At 44.6% G+C, this 15,566-nt stretch overlaps 1 protein-coding gene across 3 annotated transcripts in view; it reads right to left on the bottom strand.

Moving 5' to 3' along the window:
* Rbm20 (RNA binding motif protein 20) overlaps nucleotides 1-15,566 on the bottom strand; it is a 211,042-nt gene that overhangs the window by 31,208 nt on the left and 164,268 nt on the right. For all 3 annotated transcript variants that reach the window (XM_029472620.1, XM_021152190.2, XM_029472621.1), the window contains exons 6-7: nucleotides 2,545-2,688; nucleotides 560-691 (exon numbers count right to left, since the gene is read on the bottom strand). In XM_029472620.1, coding sequence (XP_029328480.1) covers nucleotides 560-691; nucleotides 2,545-2,688 — 276 coding nt within the window. The remainder of the gene's footprint in view (nucleotides 1-559; nucleotides 692-2,544; nucleotides 2,689-15,566) is intronic.

The following is a 15,566-nucleotide window of genomic DNA, read 5'->3' as shown; positions in this document are numbered from 1 at the left end:
ATAGATATATCAGATACCTATGGAGCATATATCATAGATATATCAGATACCTATGGAGTATATGCCATAGGTATATCAGATACCTATGGAGTATATACCATAGGTATATCAGATACCTGTGGAGGATGGAAGAGAATAAGAGACCAAGGGGAATAGAGAAGAAAAAGTTATCAGTCATTTGAATGCCCCCAGAAGTTGCCTTCAAGGATAGGATTATCCTCATCAAACTAAAACACCTTTCCCTCCAGAATCTCCCTAGCTCCCAGTCAGTCTTCAGCATCCCTTTCCTCTTGTACTTACCTCAATGAAAGTTTTTGTATATATTTTATTAATTTATTGAGAATTTCATGTATGTATGTTGATTGTACCCTTCCCTCGCCCAACTCTTCCCAGACCCTCCTGTCAATGAGCACTTTTCTCGCCGTACTGTCATTCCCATTTCTCAGTGATACCTGCAAGAGCAGTGACTAAGCTTTGCTTTGCTCTATACAGTCTCCTTCCCCAGCATCCCTGACAAGCAGGAGGGGTTGTTGAATGACTGAGTGAAAGGACGCTGTACCTTCAGCTGCAATTCCTTGTATCTCGTGGACATGCGGATGAGTAACTTCTCGCCATTGATAAGCGCAGGCTTTTCTTGGTAGTACTGGACCATAGCCTGGGCGGCTTCTGTGTAAGCCATCTCCAAGAAAGCCTAGGGAGGAGAGGAAGACAGACGGGAGATCAGGGTCCGGGAGGATTCCATGGTGACATAATCAACGGGAACAAGCGGAGTTGCGAGTTCGAGTCCTTAAGAGAGTAAGGGTGGGGAGCGGACTGGAAAACCTGCTATTCTGGAAATGTCCTTTATCTTGACCTGGCTGTTAATTATATGGGTTACATGTGTTAGAAAAATTAATGGAGCTGTACGATGAACGCAAGTATACTTTGTGCACTTAAGAGGATCTGGTTTATAGCTCAATAAAAAGAAAAAAAATCAGCTCTTTGATCCCATGCGTTCAAAGAGAACTTTTTATTAATGTCACCAAGAGAGCTCATTACAGGATGGCTCCCATCCTGGTTTCCATGGTTACCAAACAGTCTTCTTAATTATGTATGTCCATCTTGAGTTACATCATCCCGTGGAAGGCTATTTGGGATGGATAGGGTGGCCCATTAACTCACAATTCCCACGTGGGCTCTTGCACATGTGGCTGTGGGTTGCCATGTGGTGGTGGTAACGTCAGGAGACCGAAGCAAAAGCCCAGGGCCTAAGCTGGGCTCCCATTTGTCTCATTAAAAAGAAATACATCTGAAAGCACAGAGGCTTATAAGCCCCTAGGCTCAAAGGATGTCCAGGCTGTTTGTGGCTTGGAGAAAAGAGGCTCCTGACCACACTGACAGGACAACTTTCCCTCTTCCTTTAACTGTTCTGATAACACAGGGAAATGGGCTTTTCTATTCAATGCATGTATGCGCTTTCTAATAGACTGTTCTAATGGACTTGTCTGTTTACCCAGCAGCTCTTGGTGCAAAACCAAAGCTGTTAGAGTTTCTCAGTCTGTTTGGTTTACCCAACATAGAGCCCCTGAGAAAAACACACAAGGAACAACCTATCTATCTCCATCCAGAAGGAGGGATGGAGAACACCCGTGATCCCCTGGGGCTTCGAGTTCTAGAGCTCACAGCTACACTGGGGAGAGGACTTCTTGTCTTCCTGATGTTTAGCTTTTATAAAGTAAAATCAGCTACTGGAATGAAGACTGTGGGGCTGGAGAGGTGGGTCAGTGGATAAGAGTGCTGGCTGCACAAACATGAGGACCTGAGTTCAGATCCCTGCACCGTGGGAAAGGTAACCCCGGTGCTGTGGAGAGGCAGAGACCTGGAGGATTTCAGGAACAAACTGCCTGCTCCAGGTTCAGTGAGAGATCCTGTTTTTTTTTTTTTTTTAAATGTATAATACATATATGTGTATATGTGGGTGTATATGTATATGATATATATGTAATGATGTATATGAATGTATATGGCTGAGATTCATTGGATAAGACACCCAACACCTTCCTCAGGTGATCTCACACTCAGTAGGCCTCTATCAAATCCCCTATGGTCTCCTGTTAGGTAACCTCACACGGACACCAAGGACAGGTTAAAATATCTCTTCCCAGGCAGTTCTGAGCTGGTCCCCCACCCAGGCAATCAGAAGTCTTCAGCTTAGCAACCAGAACTGTAGCTTTAGCTCAAGAGATCCATAGCACAGCAATGATTCGGAGTCTGTCAACTCCTCTTTGGAGGCCAATTAACTTTCCTATGCTAAGGAGCACCCCATAGAAGAATGTCACCTCCCCTTCCACGCAAGTCACAAGGGCCTATATTCCCCCCAGCACAAGCAGGGATTGTAGAACCCGAGGATGAAAGACCACAGTCCCAACATGAAACCTCCCGTGCCTTGCTTGCCAGAGAAGCCAACGGTGCTTCACCTCCTTATATTTAAAAAGATGTCTCCAGTCTCCTTTCACCACCACGCAGCTCACTACAAATCCCACAGAGGGACTGTGTAAGGCCTACCTGATTAGTTGACTTCATGAGGATGTAATTAGTGACCTTGCCAAAGGGCAGCCCCAGGTTAATGACGTCATTCTCCGTGCAGCTGCCCTCCGGGAGATTGCAGATGTGCACCACCCGTCCAGAGCCTTTCCTCTGTGCTGCAAACTGGTAGGACAAAGAGCAGGGCTGAGTCTTCAAAGGACATCTTTCTCTACCCATCCCCAGATATTCTGAATGGCCGTCTTCCTCCAGATAATGGGAAACGGTCATTTATAAAAACCAATGCAGAAAAGAAACACACTCACAGATGCACACACAATGACAGCTTTATGCCTTCTAACTACAAAGGGATTCATATTTCCAACAAGTAGTAATATTCAGGGCTGGGGAACATCTAAGAAATTATGTATATCCATACACAGCTAGTGGGAGTTGTGTGTTGACACCCTTTGAAAATGTTTTCTCAATATTAAAAAACAAAACAAAACAAAACTTAAAATATATATAGGTTCTGATCCCGGGAGCCTGCTTTTGGAAGACTGCCTAATAAAAATAAACAACTAAGTAAGTTTAAAGGTATACCGGTGACATGATATTTACTAAATAATTTATAGGGTGGCAAAATGTTCTGGAAATAGCCTGCGTGTCCAACAATTGGGGACCACCTAGGTAAATGATGGTGCGAGTATATAGTGGAAAACTTCACAGGCACTAGAAGGAAGCCAGTGTGTTGGTATGGATTTTTTTAAAGACAAATTGTCAGGTGAAAAACAGGTCACCAGTTAGCATACATACTATAATGTTGGTTTTTTTGGAAGGCAAAATTATATGAAAATAAGAGAAAACAAGTACTGTACATTTTTTGTTACTTATTAGCAGTGACTGATAGGAACATAAGAGTTTTTTTTGTTAAGTATTAGCGGTGACTGATGGGAACATAAGAGTAAATTGGCCTCACTTCTACAACATTAAATGTTTGGATTCTGTGATTTATTTGCAGTGAAATTTTTAAAAGATTATCAACAAGGAGAGAAATGTGCAGAGCAGGTATCAACCTGTCAAGGCTGGTTACTCTCAGAGAAACAGAGCAGGACAGGGAGCAAGGGCAGACATGCTGGACCTGTTAGAGATACTCCTTATATTGTTAGACTTACACTTTAAAAAAAAATTCAATTAAATGAAGAAAAGATGAAAGAAAGGATTTTGGATACCAAATATGGGTGCAGATATTCATGGCACCAACCTGTGGCTTATGGCAATGGTTTTTCAAAACATTTCCAGCCTTGGGATCTTTTCTTCAAACAAAAACTTGTTCGGGAGCCAGATACACTCAGTAAATAAAAAGGGCTGTCCGGGTCAAATTTGGGGGTTCTGAGCCCCACCAGACAGATCTGAAGGCAGATGTAAAGATCGAAGCTTGCAAGCCAGGACCTGGGTCTAACTCAAGCTGCTGCAGGAAGCCTAGCTTCGCTCAAACTGTAATCATCTGTAATCTCTCAGAGCTCAGCAATTAGGAAGCACACACCAACCGACCCTACCCGACCCGACCCGGGAGACCTGGGAAAGCAGTCCAGTGCCACAGCCAACATTAGCACTTATCACTTTCTACTACAAAGTGAATTTCAGCATCTAATTATGGCCTGAGTCCTGCTGAGGTAACAGAAAGGGAGTGTTTCAGGTCTCATCCCTAACAAGAGCTGGCACTTAGGAGTACTACCAAGAAAAGCCCTCATTTGTCTCCTCTGGGCTGAGGACAATTAGACTCAATTATCATTTCCTTTTATGGTTCCACCTGGAATTAGAGCAGCTTCAGGGGCTGCATCTCCACTCCTCCCTCCAACAGCATCCAGAAGTCAAGCACTTTCGCAAAGTAGAACACTGATTCCTTGGCTCAGAGGCGCACAGACTTTCCCTACCCCAGCCCCCAGCCCCACCCAAGTGCCAGGACTCTCCACAACCTAGGAGAGTCTGACTGAGCCTGGGCAGCAAAGACTGAGCCTCTCTGTAGTGAGGGCCAATGAAAGACCGGGATCCTCCCTCCCACTGTGGTGATCTGAGTAAAGATGCAGCTGACTGTGGAAAGCAGCCGGTTCCCTGAGTTTATTACAAGGAAGGTGAAGCCTGGGAACTCTGCCTGGCCAGCTCTAGCAACCGCACATTTCTGCCCCATGTGACATGGTTGCAGATCGCCTCAGTAACGTGTGCTTGGACTGCACTGTAGCCAGACATGCAGGGTGACTCTGAGCAATCCCTCTCCCAGCCTGTCCGGTTGCCTAGTGACCAGGCACGACAACCAGCTTCCCTTGCATTGTGTTCACTGGCCTGAAACGATGATTTAAGACCCTTATCTGAACCCAGCAGAATAAACAGAACACCTCCTCCTCCAGGAACAACCCCCCAAACTGCCTGTCACCTAAGACCTATTCATGGGACAGACTTTCACATCCACAGCACTGAAATTAATTCATCGTAAGTGCTCACATTTTAAAGATTCAATCCTCGAACTCCTTACCAAACTCTAGTCAGAAACAGAAATGGATTTTTATTGACTCTTTAGAAGCTATGAGAGATTAATATTCTTCTAGTTAATAATCTCAATTTGAACTTTCCAACCAGTGAACCACACACAGGGTTTAGAGGTACCAAGATACTGACTTTTCCAGCCTGGAGGCTGTAGACCTCTAATGGCTGACCTCTCAGTCCATCATTTTCTAAGCGAGCCATGAGATAAAACCTTGAGAAGCCCTGTATTCATGGTTTGTTCAGGGTTGCCTCATTTCAGAGTGTGTGATAAGTCCTATACTGTCAAGTATATAATCCTATACAGAAAGACAAAATGTTTTTCCATAAATTAAATTCTTTTGCTGATTACTTCTTTAGAAAACTCCAGCTTACATTCTTTACTATCTCTTTTGTAGATATGACATACAATTTAGACTCAAGCCATGTTTGACTCATTTAAAAAAAAAAAAAGTGAAGCATTCAGTATTACTGCTCCATACTTGAAACAACTTAAATAAACATGGCCCTATTCCCTATCAAAAATCTTAAGGAGAAGAGAGAGGGATGGGCAGAGGGAGGGGCGAGGTCCCTGAGTAGTAGAATCAAGTTTGATCTCCAAGAGCCCTGGCCACTGCCAAGTGCTTTTGATCAAGCAATAGGATGCTATATGGCAATGCCCAGAGTGGGTTTGCTAATTAGCCCTAAATGACCTTTGGAGTTAATGACAGAGTAGACCTTCCCCTATCTGCAGGCCCTCAGTGAATTCCCTAAACCACAAATAATACCAAATCCTGTGTGTGCTAGTTCTTCCTTCACATACAAACCTATGATCAAGCTCAATTTATAAGATGGACATAATAAAGGATTAACAATAATTACTTATAAACCAGAACAAGCATAACAATACATCATAGTAAAAGCTACTTAAAAGTTAAGAGTATCACCATTGCTCTGCAATAAAGCTTGAGGTCAGGGATGCTGATGCCTCAGCTGTTCTTTTATTGTTAAGAACGGTTTTCGCGGTTCTGGGTTTTTTTGCCTTTCCAGATGAATTTGAGAATTGGGTCTTTCCATGTCTTTGAAGAATGGTGTTGGGAATTTGATGGGGATTGTGTTGAGTCTGTAGATTGCCTTTGGTAGGACGGCCAATTGTACTATGTTAATCCTGTCAATCCACAAGCATGGGCGATCTCTCCATCTTCTGAGGTCTTCCTCCGTTTCTTTCTCAGGAGACTTGAAGTTCTTGTCATGCAGGTCTTTCACTTGTTTGGTTAGAGTTACCCCAAGATATTTTATATTATTTGTGGCTATTGTGAAGGGAGGTATTTCCCTAATTTCTTTCTTAGCCTGCTTATTATTTGTATAAAGGAAGGCTACTGATTTATTTGAGTTAATTTTATAACCAGCCACTTTGCTAAAGTTGTTTATCAGCTGTATAAGTTCTCTGGTACAATTTTTGGGGTCACTTGTGCATACTATCATATCATCTGCACATAGTGATACCTTGACCTCTTCTTTGCCAATTTGTATTCCTGTGGTCTCTTTTTGTTGTCTTATTGTTCTAGCTAGAACTTTGACTGTTATATTGAATAGATATGGGGAGAGTGGGCATCCTTGTCTTTTCCCCAATTTTGGTAGGATTGCTTCAAGTATCTCCCTATTTAATTTTATATTAGCTGTTGGTTCGCAGTAAATTGCTTTTATTATGTTTAGGTATGGGCCTTTAATTTCTGATCTTTCCAATAAAAACTGCATGGTATTGGTACAGAGACAGAAGTCTTGATCAGTGGAACAGAATTTAAGACCCAGAAATAAAACCACATACTTACTCACACTTGATCTTTGACAAGGAAGCCAAAAAGACACAATAGAAAAAAAGAAAGCATCTTCAATAAGTGGTGCTGGTCTAACTGGCAGTCTGTATGTAGGAGAATGAAAATAGATCCATATTTTGTCACCTGCACAAAACTCAAGTCCAAGTGGATCAAGGACCTCAACATAAAATCAGATACACTGAATCTAATAGAAGAGAAAGTGGGAAAGAGCCTGGAATTCATTGGCACAAGGGGAAATAGAACTCCAATGGCTCATGATCTAAGATCAAGAATTGATAAATGGGACCTTATGAAACTGGAAACCTTCTGTAAGGCAAAGGACATAGTCAATAAGACAAATTGGCAACCTACACATTGGGAAAAAAATCTCCACTAACCCCACATCTGATAGAGACTAATATGCAAAATATATAAAGAACTCAAGAAGCTAACCACCAAAATACCAAATGACCCAATCAAAAAATGGGGTATAGAACTAAACCGAGTTCACAACAGAGGAATCTTGAAAGGCTGAGAAGCACTTAAAGAAATGTTCAAATTCCTTAGTGATCAGAGAAATGCAAACCAAAATGACCCTGAGATTCCACCTTACACCAATCAGAATGGCTAAGATCAAAACCTCATGAGACAGCACATGTTGAAGAGGATGTGGAGAAAGAGGAACACTCCTCCATTGCTGGTGGGATTGCAAACTGGTAAAACCACTCTGGAAATCAATCTGGAGATTCCTCAGAAAATTGGAAATAGTCCTACCTGAAGACCCAGCTATACCCCTCTTGGGAATATACCCAAAAGATGCCCCACCATCCCACAGGGGCACGTGTTCCACTATGTTTGTGATAGCTGGAAACAACCCAGATGTCCCACAACAGAAGAATGGATACAGAAACTGTGGTTCATTTACACAATGGAATACTAGTCAGCTATTAAGAACAAGGAAATCCTGAGTTTTGCAGGCAAATGGATGGAACTAAAAAAATATCATCCTGAGTGAGGTAACTCAGATGCAAAGGACATGCGTGGCATGTCCTCACTAATAAGTGGATATTAGCCAAAACAAACAAACAAAAAAAACCAAAAAACAAAAGTACAGAATACCCAGGATATAATCCACAGAACTCAAAAAGTTTAACAAGCCAAGTAAGTATGCTTCAATCCCACTTGGGAGGGAGAATAAAGCAATCACAGGAGGTGGGGGAGGGAGGATCCTGGGTGGGAAAGGGAAGGGGGGAAGAGGGAAACATGATCAGGTATTGGGTGGGGGAAAAAAGGACTGAAGCCCTGAGGGTCAGCAGAAAGAATGGAAACAGGCAACCTTGGGAGGTAGAAGGTGGGAGAGGTGACCCTCCAGAATGTACCAGAGTCCTGGGCGGTGAGAGACTCTCGGGACTCAAAGAGAGGGACCTTGGATGAAATGCCCTACAGTGGGAAGAACTTGTAGAGTCCAACTCCAATAGAAAGACAGGACATCAAGTGAAGGGATGTGGTTGCCATCCCACAGTCAAAAACTCTGACCCATAATTGTTGTCTAAAAGAACTGCAGAAACAAAAATGGAGAAGACCCTGAGGAAAAGGAGGTCTGGTGACAGCCTCAACTTGGGATCTAGCTCAACGGGAGGCTCCAAGGCCTGACACTATTACTGATGCTATGGTGTGCTTACAAACAGGGGCCCATCATGTCTGCCCTCTGAGAGTCCCAACAAGTAGCTGAAAGAGTCAGATGCAGATATTTGCACCCAATCAATGGACTTCTATAATGTTTTGCCATGTTCTTTTAATTGGCCTTGTTGTCACTGGGGAAGGGTCTCTTTAGTGCTTTTACATTCAGTAAAATTGGAATTTGAAGACAAGAAACTCAAATCCCATCTACTGACCATCCATCCTCAGGATGCTGTCTCTCTCTGGAACTACACTTGATTTCACATGCTGAACCAACTCAAGTTCAGCCAGAGGTGTGGAGTCACCAGGAATGAACACCTCTGCAGTGTTTCGAGAAAGTACTTCTAAAGGGACCTGGCCGCAAATAACCGGGTGTTGATTAAACAATCTTTCTGAAGTAACTGATTTTGTCTTGATGTTGAGTGATGGGATTTTCCTATCAAAGCCATATCTCCAAATTTTGAAAATCAAAAGTTCAATTAGCATAGTGCTTTATTAAAAAAAAAATTCCACAGAGGAGAAGGCACTGAGACAATGGGGGAGACAGGGGACCATTTTACAGGATCAAAGCAGAAAGGGCTCTGGGGAGTCCAGGTGATTTAAGAAGTGTCCGTCAGAGAGGGTTCCATGAATAGGATGGTGTAGCCATTGCTTGGCCTGTCTGCATATGACTGACTGCTCGGTGAACAAGAATGTCCTGGGGCCATGATAAAAAATCCTCTTTGCTGGATGTTTAAAGCCCTTCCCACCCTTTCTTGACAAGGCTACTTGATCACTAAGAACAAGAGTGTTTGTGGCTCTTCTGTGTTCTCCCCACGACCACTGGTTTCTGTCGCAGAGGATTCTGTAAATATCTGCTGACCTATGAACCTATGAGAAAAGAGGAATACACACAGAAAAGAAGAAACCATAGTAGAGTAAAATGGAGGGAGCAAGAGGAGCTGTCAAAATCAAGATGATATGGGTTGCTTCAAAGACAGAAAACTCACTTCCTCCAGAGACAAGAAAGGAGAAAACGCGTGTAACAACAAAAATATTTAAAGAATAAAGAAAACCATTAAAGGGGGTTATTCAGTCAGTTGCAGATATTTACACCCAACCAATGGACAGAAGCTAGTGACCCCTGTGGTTGAATTAGGGAAAAGCTGGAAGAAACTGAGGAGAAGGGTGACCCCATAAGACGACCAGCAGTCTCAACTAACCTGGGCCCCTGAGATCTCTCAGACACTGAGCCACAACCAGGCAGCACACACCAGCTGGCATGAGGCATCCGACACATATATACAGCCGAGGACTCCCAGGTCTGGCCTCAGTCAGAGAAGACGCACCTAACCCTCAGAGACTTGGGGCCCCAGGGACTGGGGAGGTCTGGTGGGGAGGGGGTTAGGGGGCGGGGACATCCTCGTGGAGATGGGACGGGGAGTGGGGAGGAGGTATGGGATGTGGAACAGTCAGAGGGTGGACCGGTAGGGGGATAAAATCTGGAGTGTTTAAAAAAGGGTTAGATAATGAATCATTTTTACGTTCCCATTTAATATTCTCAGACCTCAGTTGACCTTAAGTAGTAGAAACCGCTCAAAGTCAGAGGATAAGGGGGACCACTGCATTATGGGTATCAGGAACTGCATTATGGGTATCAGGAACTGCGCAAAGTCAAACTGAGGATACAGCAACCACTGCATTATGGGTAGTAGGAACTGCGCAAGATCCACCGAAGGTAGGGAAACCTGGGTCTTTCCACCCCGTGTGGTCAGTGTACGGGTGAGTGAATGGCGCGTCCCTAGGCTCCCTGTAATCAGCTGTTTAGTCACTCCTGTTTACAGCCCAGTTCACATTTTGGCACGATGCTGTTGCTGATGTCATCCTCATGGTGTCGCAGATACGCAGATACAGCTGTGCTCTAAGAGTGACAGCTGCCGTGGTGTCAGAAAAGGCTGAGATGATACATTGAGATGCACTGAAGACACACGTTTCCGGAGTCTCTCTAGAGGATATTTTTATGCCTAGAACTTGCTTAATTGAAACCAGGCACCAGGAGCAAGATAGTGGGATAACCTATATCTATACCCCTGCAACTCGCTGTGAGCCACTTACTGGATTTTCCTAGGGTTTGCTTGTCTATAAATCCAGGAGAATAAAATTGACTGCACAGACTTACTGAGAAGATGAAATGGCATGCCGCACATTATGTGCTTTGCTATAATGCCCGACCTAAATAAACGTTTGTCTCCTCACTTGCTCCTGCTATGGAAGGATGATCTTAGATTGAGAAAAGAAAAATATTGCTGGAATAATATGAGAGAATATCTATATTCTTAGGAAATCGAAATGAACGGTGTCTTCAAGATATTCTTAAATGACAACTCAGGGAAGAAAATGGCCACCAGACAGACAGAGACAGACAGACCGTGAGACAAAGAAAATAAGTGTGAGATAAATGGCCAGAGAGAAAGATATAGTTAAGTCCTGGCCATACAAGAGTCCCTCATGGCTTTTTTTTGTTTGTTTGTTTGTTAGTTTGAAATATATTAAAAAGCATCAAAAACTTTTAAGAGGAGTTCTGGAGTAGAAACAGATGGATCATAGGGAAATGCTCGTCTCTCACTAGCCTGAGTTTTGTCTGTGAGGTGCCGATGGGCTCAGTTCACACCCACCTCTAGGCTCTGCTGCTAAGCTCCCAGGAGACACACATGTGACAGGTGCTCTTGAGACTTTCCAGCCCAAGGTCAGATCCCTAAAAGAGCTAAGGTGTCAGGGCTGTAACTGAAGCCCTAATTACCAAGCTCAAAGGACAATCACCCTTTCCCAGCTAGGGGAGGCCTTAACCTCAGATGCCCCGTGTGGGATCAGTGGCTCAGGCTGTGTATTCTAGCGTGCTGGGGCTACTCCTTTGCCTAATGGCTCTTAGGCTGGATCCCAGACTTCTCAGCTTACCCACAAGTCTTTTATAGCTGGGTGGAAAGGTGAAAAGAGCAAACAGACTTGTCTCTGAAGGTTCTGAGACCTTTCAGTGCCTTTTGGTGCAGGTAGAAACAGGCTCTGGGTCTGAGCACAAAGAGATTCTGTTCAAATACCTCAGAAATATACTAAGGACGTGGCTCAGGGCAGCAGGCCTGTAGGTAAGAGGAGTCTCTAGAAGTGTTTCCTGCAGCTACAGACACCTTCAGTAAACAGTTTTGGGGCTCCAACTGGATGTCTGTGGGTGTCCTCATCTCATATGGCTGAGTGTCTGGGAATCTGCTGATTGTGTGTGTGCTAAGGGCACATAATGAGAGAGAGAGAGATCAAATTTTTATTCTTCACAATGATGATTCTGAACAGAACATGCAGATAGAACCAAGTGTGGACTCCAGAGCTATGTATCTTGAATTAACGTAGAGGGTGGACACAGATGGTGTTTGTATCGATTTTCTCAAACAGTTTATCGAGCATACTAGGTTTAACTTAAGTAAATCACTTCTGCCTGTGCCAAGCATTTGTGTGTGGCTATTAAGTTGCTGCTGTTCTGAGCTACTTTATCACCGTAAACTTTAGAATCATAGAATGTTAAAACTGGAGGCCTGGCTGAGTGTGGTATCATAGGCTTTTAATCCCAGCACTCAGGTGGCAGAGGCAGGTGGATCTCTCCGAGTTCAAGGCCAGCCTGGTCTATATAGTGAATTCCAGTCCAGCCAAAGCTACATAGTGAGACCCTATCTCAGAAAGAAAATAAAACAAGGCTGTAGAAATTGCTCATCGGTTAAGAGCCCAGGCCATTCCTGCAGAGAACCTGGTTCGGTTCCCAGCATCAACTGTCTGCTGTTACAGGGGCTCCCACTTTTCCTGGCCTCATGTGGTCACTGGGTATGCATGTGATACACAGTCACACATGCAGGAAAGAAAAAGGCCCATACACCTGAAAAAGGAAAATAAGTCAAATATAGATTTTTTTTAAAAAGAAAATAAAAATGGTAAAATATAATGTGTACCATGATCTGACATTTAAAGTACCTTTTCTTGTTGAACATTCTGCAGATATAAGTTGTAGCAAATTTAGCTTGCCATCAGTTTTCTCTACAAAATAGGATATATGTATGTGTATGTATGTATGTATATATATATATATCATATATATGTGTAAGTGTGTTAGAATTCTTTCTACATCATGGTGTATTACTTTTGTAATAAGAAAAAAATATTGAAGATTTATTAAAAGGAAAATTTAAGATTCAGAAAATAAAGCCCACTCAGTTCTCCTGTCTTTTTTCTATCAATCTATGAAAATGCAGGCTGGTGGCCTGGGCTGAGAGAACAGGAGCAATGACAGAGCTAGGATAGAAACAGGAAGGGGACAGTTAGTGTGGGCCACACAGATCCTCATGCACAGAGATGTCAGGGGACAGCCATGCTCTGAGCCATGGATTCAGAAGGGCTGACAGGACAGATAAACGTTCTAGAAATGCTGGCAGTCTGAGCGACAACCCATGCCTGTGGCCATCTGCAAACTGCTTTCCTCAGCCTCAGTTTCCTGATTTATGGGCGCTGGGATACAGGGTGTTGGTAAGAAAGCAAAATTAAAATGATGTCTATAACTGTGAACCCTACAGGATGGCCTTACAGCTACACCCAGAGAAAATATGTCTTCAGCGGGTGTGAGAAGCCTGTTTACAGCCCGAGGAGTCTGGACGGCCCTTGTAGAAACCTGATTACTCTGTTTATGACGACTCAGACAGCCAAGGAGAAGCCATGGCTCTGTCAAATAGCTCAGCCTAAGTGAAAAGCAACATCCATCCCTGGAGACCCTGAAGAGAGAGAGTGACAGGGGCTGGGGACACACAAATCACAGGCCACTAGCAAACATGGCATGCAACTGTCTCTCCAAGGCCCCATCTCTATCAAAATAAACACGGGAAAGAGAGACTCAAGCAGAGACGAGGCCAGTTCAGATTCAGCCCAGCTGCGGCAGCAGCAGCCGGCTTCTGTGACAGTTTTAGATTTTGTGGCACTTTGGGTATGTTTTGCACTCTCCCTCCTCCAGCCCCTGTGTCGCTTTGTCCTCCTGCGTAGAAAGGGAGCTTCCAGAGTAGCAATGGGTTTTTGTTGGTGGTGGTCCACAAACAATAGTGCTCCCGCTGGGACAGAGTCTTGGTTACTGGTCTTGTTCAACAGGGTATGTTCCTGGAAAGACTTGCGTCAATGGACTCAGAAAGAAAAGACCACGGTACAAGTCCAAGGCATGACTTCAGAGAAAAATGCGTCATAGCCCATTGTCTTTGGAGGTCTCTGTAAGCAGGGGGCAGAAGTCCATGACTGCTCTGAGGGGCTGCCCTGAGCCTTCACAGAGCCTGTGAAATAGTTTTCAATGGCAGCTCAGCTCCTCCGCAGGTTCAGCTCCTCAGCAGGCTCACCTTGTCTTCTCGTCTCAGCATTTTTACACTTCAGGTTTCCCAGAGAGAGAAACTGCCTGCCTTCGATTCCCCTCGCCAGAACAGGCCAACTGGTCACCGGCACTAGGCAGAAGAACTCCACTGAATAATAGCACACTGGTAATGTAGGACCTGGAGGGAGTCCCTGACCTCCCACGTATCCTCGAGGAGGTTCACGTGGCCAGCATGACGTCATAAAGCTTGTAATGATAAAACCAGTCAAACGAAGCTTCTCCCCTCCCGTGGGATCTACAAGAAGCACTCGGGATGCCTGTGTCCATCTTGGGAGCTGTGCTGCAGTGCAGAAGGACCACAGGGTCCCACAGTCCTGGAATCTTTCCCTTGTTCTATGGCTGCCCACGGCTAGGCAGGTCCCTGTCACACCTAACATTGGCTCCCTCTTCCTCCTCCTCTCCTCCTCTACCCTCTTCCTCCTCCTCCTCCTGAGGAGCTTAGGGGTGAAGTGTAGGGAGAAGGAAGAGAAATTTACTAAGGTAAAGAGTCACTGTAAGGAGAAGTCCTCTGAGAGCCTGGAGGCAGAGCTCTGTGGCTCTAGGGCAAGGTGTAGGGCTCCCAGACCTGGGTTGCTTCAACCTTAAACCACCTCCATTTTCCAGCACTGTTACCTCAGGAGAGGTACCAAGTCTCTCTTGGCCCCAGTTTCTCAACTATACAATAAGGGTAATAATAGTACCTATGTGTGGGGCTGTCTGGAAGACTAAATGAGCTCATATGTTGCAGAAAGGCTAAGAACAGATTAAACACAACAGACATGTTAGCTGTAGTCTGTGGCATCTGGGATCTCCATCTCCTACCAGCTGTCTATGTAGAAGCATAGTGTTTTATAAGCTTCCCACCTCTAACCATTTAGGAGAAGTGGTCCTAGGATTCGTTTGAGTTAACACAGAATGTCAGAGACATCATCCCTGCTCATCATCACATGGCTAGTGTTTGCCTGGCTTGTACAGGGCCTCCACGGGAACCTCAGATCACCCAGAGAGAAGCAGATACGACAAGCAGACCAGTGTAAGGACAACGTTGGCCCAGAAGCCTGGGCAGAGTCGCAGCTAGCACAGAGTGGTCGAAGGATTTATTACCCAGTAACAACCGTTGTTAGTTCCGTGGGTCGTAACTAGTTAGGACCGTGTGCAAAGCGTTGTCACAGACACCATCCGTGTAGGTGATAGACACTCGGTGGGCTATCCCACGCTGTGGGATGGCCTCATCCCTGCCCTGGGCACCAGGCTAGGAGGCCATGAGTAACATGCCAAGATGTGAGGCAGAGTACAAAGAGGTTACTACTCATCTGAAAACTTAGAATTTCTCCTACCTCTCAAACTCATCATGTGGAAAGTTACTGTCCATATGTCCATCCATAAAGGAATGGCGTTTTAGAGAAGTCAAATGATCCGTCTGTGGCCTACACAGCTCTCAGCCCCAGCACTCAGACCTGAATTTAGATCTCCGACTCCAAGGCCACAGGCTCAGTGGTCAACGCTGGAGGGCAGGAATGATGTGTAGGGCAAACTCAGAACTGCCCTGCCCGTGGCTCTCACAGCCTTTTCTAATTGCCCCCAAAGGGCTCAAGTGATACCAGCTCTCATCTTACACCCAAAGCTCGAGGAGACGTCAGGGTGCAGGC

Source organism: Mus caroli, chromosome 19 (assembly GCF_900094665.2).
Source record: "Mus caroli chromosome 19, CAROLI_EIJ_v1.1, whole genome shotgun sequence".
Lineage (NCBI taxonomy): Eukaryota > Metazoa > Chordata > Mammalia > Rodentia > Muridae > Mus > Mus caroli.
The sequence above is the reverse complement of the archived record's forward strand: the minus strand, read 5'-3'. Positions and strand labels throughout refer to the sequence as shown.